The sequence below is a fragment of the Telmatherina bonti genome (genome assembly GCF_933228915.1).
Source record: "Telmatherina bonti genome assembly, chromosome: 18".
Classification (NCBI taxonomy): Eukaryota; Metazoa; Chordata; class Actinopteri; order Atheriniformes; family Telmatherinidae; genus Telmatherina; species Telmatherina bonti.
The window spans coordinates 27668281-27674280 of NC_136616.1; the positions used below are offsets into that span (position 1 = coordinate 27668281).

General features: G+C 44.8%; 1 protein-coding gene across 1 annotated transcript in view; it reads right to left on the reverse strand.

Annotated features, from left to right (window-relative positions):
• efnb3b (ephrin-B3b) overlaps positions 1 to 5704 on the reverse strand; it is a gene marked incomplete at its 5' end in the record, with an annotated part of 83178 nt that extends 77474 nt beyond the window's left edge. The window contains one exon of the mRNA XM_079257689.1: positions 5556 to 5704. Within this exon, the coding sequence (XP_079113815.1) occupies positions 5556 to 5704 (149 nt within the window). The remainder of the gene's footprint in view (positions 1 to 5555) is intronic.
• Between the last annotated feature and the right edge of the window lie 296 nt (positions 5705 to 6000).

The window sequence follows — 6000 nt, forward strand, 5'->3', positions numbered from 1 at the left end:
CGTCCATTGGCACACGGCAAGAAGAGGCTGATGGAGTTGTGATGTTGATGAAATTGACAGGATGTAAAGGCTGACAACGGAATGAATTTTGGCAGGAACAAGGAGCTGGCTGGCAGATAAAAGCACAAAACATTTGTCTTTTGTTTTGCATTTCACAAGTTATGCGTAACAGTATGCAGGGATATGCAAATGAGGACTCCACCTTGATGTCACTCAGGGGGGAAACGGGTGTAAGAATGTAAAACACAAACAAGAAAAAGTCTTTCTAATCAGTTCATTTCAAGACTAAAATCTTTATTCTCACCAAATGTTTATGTTTCTTGAATAATTTACCAGGGTTGTGTCAAATTTCTTTATTTTAATATTTTTAAATCCAGTTATTGTTTGAGCTAAGTTGAAGACAGGTTAGAAATATCTTCTTACACTAACAAGTAAAGATTCAGGGAATAATAACAACATAAATCGCTTGATAAGTGGGTGATTTTCATAAGCCATACACAGAACAACTGAGAACTTGTAAATCTTAACATGCAGGGTCCTATTAGTGGTACAAATGCACACGCACGCACATGCCAGCACATCTTCTTTTATAAACCAGAATCCAGGCATGGAAAGAAACCTTTCCAGCTACCTCCTGCTGTTATGCTGTTTATCTGGATTGATGCCAAAGCCACTGCTGCGATATGAGCCCAACCCAGCGTTGTGGAGATGTGCCGAGGAGCAGTAGAGCTGGGAGTCTCGTGATACAGAGTCTAAACTAAGCTAAGCAGCCAAAAAAAAAGGAGGGGTAGGGATGCATGAAAAAGGAGTGTGACGAAGGAAAAAAATAGGTTAAACGAAGGGAAAAGTGAAAGAATAAACAGATGGCGATGAATGCTGGGACAGAGGTTGCGCTTATAACTGCACACCCCCCTGGCCTGTAAAGTCTTTGCACACTCTTATACCAACTTCCCAGTCCACCAGTTTGACTCTCTGTGTCACCAGGAAGAGGTGGTGGTGGGGGGGAGGGTTGACCTGGCCCAGTCCAAATGCTGCCAGGAGGATTGGATGATCCTGCTTAGGCAGGGTGTGCTGTGAAGCAAGCTAATGAGAGGCCTGTGTGTGTGAGTGTGTGTGTGTTGGCTGGCTTTGCTAAGGGGCTCTGGGTTCAGCCACCAAGGGCAATCTGCCCAGTGATGCTGGGACACATGTGACCCCCCCTTTAGACCTGTGGCCTGGATTACTGTTGCTACCACCACCACCCTGTGTAAGCCTGTTTGTTTTTGTGCATACATACTTTTCCAAGGGACAAAGCATGTGTGGTTCAACTTTTGAACTAGCTCAGCCAGCTGCATGCTGTTAATATCCTTCATCCTAATCATCAACACTTTTAACAATTACAGAAATCCCAAAGTCACTTCTGAAGCTCTGGGAACAGGGGGAGGAAGTTAGTTCTGAAGCTAACCCCAGCATATTTACAACGGTACTTTATAGCCCTTATGATGTTGATGAATGTGCACAGCTCCTGCCAAGTAAACACGTAATTGACTGATAAAATAATGAATGAATTCCACGTGAAGCCCGACACTAACCTCACCTCTGCAGCGTGTGTGTGTGCGCATCTACCCCTTTGTGTTTACAGCTTTTACTGTGAGTGTTTAATGCGCACTTGCACATGCAACAAAGGAGATTCATTGGGACCACACACTCTTTACACATGTGTCCAACAGAGGTGGAAGGGAGGGAGGTTAGGGTCAAGCCCCACGAGGCTCATTTATGTGTATGTGCACCGGCATCTGCCGAGCATGAGTGGCTGCAAAGGAGCCGTCTGTTCATGTGTCTGGATTTTTCACAGTCTAACTGCATACCTGCATGTCCATCTGCCTGCCCACAATGCCCAAAGAAAGGAAGAAAAATGGCGGGGGGGGGGGGTGGAGAACGATGTCAGCCCCTGGGTTTGTTGGTTGCTTTCTTTTCTCTCCTTCCCCTGGCCTTTCCATCCTGCCACATCAGCTGAAACTTCTCTTCGCAGCTCCTGTTGCTCTCAGCTCATAAACTTGCAAACACTCCTCTTTTTCACCAAAGGGAGAGGGAGGTAGGAAGAAAAAGAGAGTGAGGGGAAAAGCTGTTGCCTGCTCGGGCCAACGGGCAGCTTTAGAAATATGGTTCATATTCTCATCTTCTCTCCACAACATTCAAATTTTTTTTTAGTTTTTATACTCCTGGCTAAGGTGGAAAACTACTCCGTGGATACTGCCTAACTGTTTTACCTCAGGATGTAGGCTAATGCAAACAGTGTGGATGCATGCATTATTCATGAAAGGGCGTGTTTCACACGGGTGAAAACGGGTGTGGAGTTTCGGGCAATGGAATGCCGCTCCTTGGATATGACATCCTGTTTGACCTACTAACACTTATTGCGCTTTGAGCTCAGTGTCCTGTGCCCATGAACATTTCCAGTGATTCCAATTTTTTTTCCTTTTTTTCTTTTAGTTGAAACACTTAGCCTAGTTAGCTAGTCTTTTATCCGGCGCCAATTAGTCTGCGATTAATGAATTATTGAGAACCAGGAAGGGGGGGATTAAATTTTAATGTGGATCTTAGGGGGAATAGTTGTATTACAAGCCACCGCGAGCACGAGCGAGGAGACGCCCACCCTCAGCAGCCGTTTACAATAATCTACAATCGCTTATTAAAGTATGAAAAGAGATAAGAAGAGGCTGCAAGCAAAACGGAGGTGGATGATTTTTTTGGCCTTCGGAGCAGCCGCTGATATCTAACTGGCAAGAGGGCCAAAACCTACAAAACTCCATATGCTGTGATCAGAGGAGTAACCAAAGCCAATACTCTCTTGATCTGAGTTCATATTCTGTTCATGCATGTGTCTGAAAATGTGTGTCTGGCGATGTGACCTGTGTTAGTCAACTGCCACTCCATCGCATGCTCCATCCCCGTGCCCCAGACTCCCTAACAGTAATGTAAGATTCGATCTTTCATTAGGCTGCCCATGTAAGACCAATAATGGGAGATGCTGAGATAAGGATAATGTATGTGTGGGTGGTGGTGGTGGGGGGGGGGTTCTTCCCAAGGTGATCGTTCCGGTTCAGTTCCCTCTTCCTCGGGCAGAAACTGTATTGGCACTTGAGACTTAACTGGTATTGATTTACTTAAGGTTCGGAGTGCCTTTACCTTCTTTTTGCTCTCCCTCTCTATTCTTCTGTTTTCTATTTCACCTCACAGCACCTGTCTTTGTTTATATTCCTCCTTCCCCACCTCTGTTTTCCTTTTTTCCCATCTAGCCATAGTTGTTCCAGCTGATGGAGGAGTCAATAAAAGTGTGAATGCAGCACATGATGAACCTAAAACTTTTAGCTTTTATTTATCATGCACACAAGCGCACCTTCGGCTTTCCCATTTTTTTTTCGTCTCTCTTCTGTCATCCCTAACACATTTTTGGGTGCATCAGTGGCTGCTGTAGTGCCATAATTAGTGGCTGGATGTGACACATGTTTCCAATTTGCTACGTCTGGTCACTGCAGTGAAGCGAGAGAGTGACGGAGCGAAGAAGAGATAGAGACAGACGGAAACTGACAGGGGGAAAAAGACAGAGAGAGTAATGGAGACGGGGTGGAGAGAGGGGGAGGGATGGGCAGGAAATAAAGACAGCAGCGGATGGAGAAAATATTAAAAAAGACAGCAAAAAAAAAAAGAAAAAAAGAGATGAGTGCTCACAATGGTGAAAAGAGAGACAGGAAAAGGAGGTGGAAGAAACGCTGCAGGTGGACGGTCTGAACTTCAAAGCAGAGGTCTACAGGTTAACAACGTGACAGTCCATTTGCTGCACAGACAAGATGTCAAGCATGCATGCTCTCCAGCACCTGATTGATATAGACTACTGCTTCTGCTTACTTTTCGCCTCATTTCAGAAGTACAAACCAGATGTGTGTGGGCTTCAGGAGCTTATCATTGGAAGATGCACCCTATTTGAACAAGCTTTTGAGCATATTTCAGCCCAAAGCCAAAAGCTACTTTGCCCTGAGGCGGCTGAAAGTAAAGTAAAGCTGTAGTCAAGTAGAGAGCAAGGAGAAACAAGTACAAGAAAGTATGTAAAAGGACTAAGAAAATAAACTCAAGGAATGACTAAGCTGATTAACTATGAATAGTAAGCTCCATGAATAAGCTTCATAGTATACAAAAGGCTTTGTACTTTAAATATATGAGTGAGCAAATCTGTGGGAATGACTGTGAATTCTGGCGTCAAAGCCACCACCCATCTAATTGCCAGCCTGGCCCATTCACTAAGCCCTGACATACACTTAACACTAAACTCCATTAGGAGACAAATGCCGTGGAATCACCTGTAAGGCCACAGAAGCCAGAGTTTTAGCTTCTCAGTGGAAATTACCCCTGTCCAACTCTACTCCCTGTTGGGTGAATCCACCCACTGCTGACAAAAAGCCCTCATTAAGGGCTTCACGGCTCACTCCACAGCAGGGACCCATGCATGGTCACATCTGTGGCGAGGTGAAGGGACAAGGCAGGCTGCAGCCTGCAGCACATGGACACATTGGAAACAAGTTAGTCCCCTGGAAGAGCCTCTGGCAGGGGTGTAGGCTGAGGATGGCCTGGAGGCTCGAGCCTAAAATATCTCATTTCTTCCAGATAATTAATAGAAATGTAGCCATGATAAGAAATACAAGCTATTCAAGTAGAGTGTTCCATGCTGACAATTTTATCAAGCTGGATAATATCTTTGTTCCAATTTATCCCCAGAAATGAATCTCTTTTCCTCCATACAAGCTGCCTCATTACTCTAAAGCCCGCCTCGAGGCCACCAGGTCAACTCAAGACATGGGGAAATTGGCAGAGGTGTGAGAAAAGTGGTGTCAGCCGTTAGGGCTGGAGGTGTTTTAAATGGCATTTCCTCAGCTAATGCCTGACACCTTCACCAGAAAAAAAAAAAAGAAAAGAAAAAAATGCAAATGAGCATTGCCGAGTGGGCACACTGGGTGTTTGAGAGGCCTGGGAGCCGGGCCCCGGACTTTAACCAAGGTCATCCAGCAACAGCAATTAGAGCATCACACATGTCTTTATTATACTAAACACAGCTTCCATCTTCCATCTCTGGCTTTGGTTTGAGACTTCCAGTAAGAGAAACTGCAGCTGGATTCTCCACAATAATCAATGTGAGTGTGACAAATTCAGAGCAGCTGCTCAACAGAGCAGCCAGTTCCAGTTCAAGATCTATACATTTATTAGATTACTCTGTTTGGATTCAATTAGAAACTATTATGACTGGATGATGTTATTTTTGGAAGGAGCGTGCAACAAACTGACCGCTTGGAAACCAGAATAATGTCTTCAGAGGGGCTGAAGTAGGTTTGCGCATGCACTGTGTCAAACTGCTGCCCTTTCCCTAACTTCACGTCATGTTGCTTTACTTATTGATAGAGATGCTTGAATCCATTACATCATCTTCCCAGTCAAGTTCTTTTTACTCATGAGTCCTTTTAGTTTAAAAAAAACTGAAGGTTATTAGTTTAGAAGTCAAATATTAAGGTCTACAACGCTCTTACCTCTCGTTCAGGGAATTCCAGTAGATGGGCTCCATATTGCTGGCTGTTGTCCCCAGTAAATCCAGTAAGAATACCAGAAGGATCCACAATCCATTCCCACTTCTTCGAAACGCCATTTCAACCCTGACTCCCAGTATATGCAGCCCCATTTAAACGGAATTATTTGCTGCGCTTCTTGCAAGGAGACTCAAAACAATGGATGCGCGACTACAGCCGAGCAGACAGTCAAAGTGTGAAGCGAGAGCCTGCTGCACAAAGCCACATGGATCCAAAAAGAAACTGGAGCAAAGTGTGCGGGATCGCAGTATCAAACACTTGAATAAAGAAGACAAACTTGCTCAAATCCGTGCGTCTGGAGCTCCAGAAACGACGGCTTTACTGCGCGTCCACGGCCGTACTATTTCAGTGCCAATCCCATGACTTTCCCATTAATTTGTCATTAGCC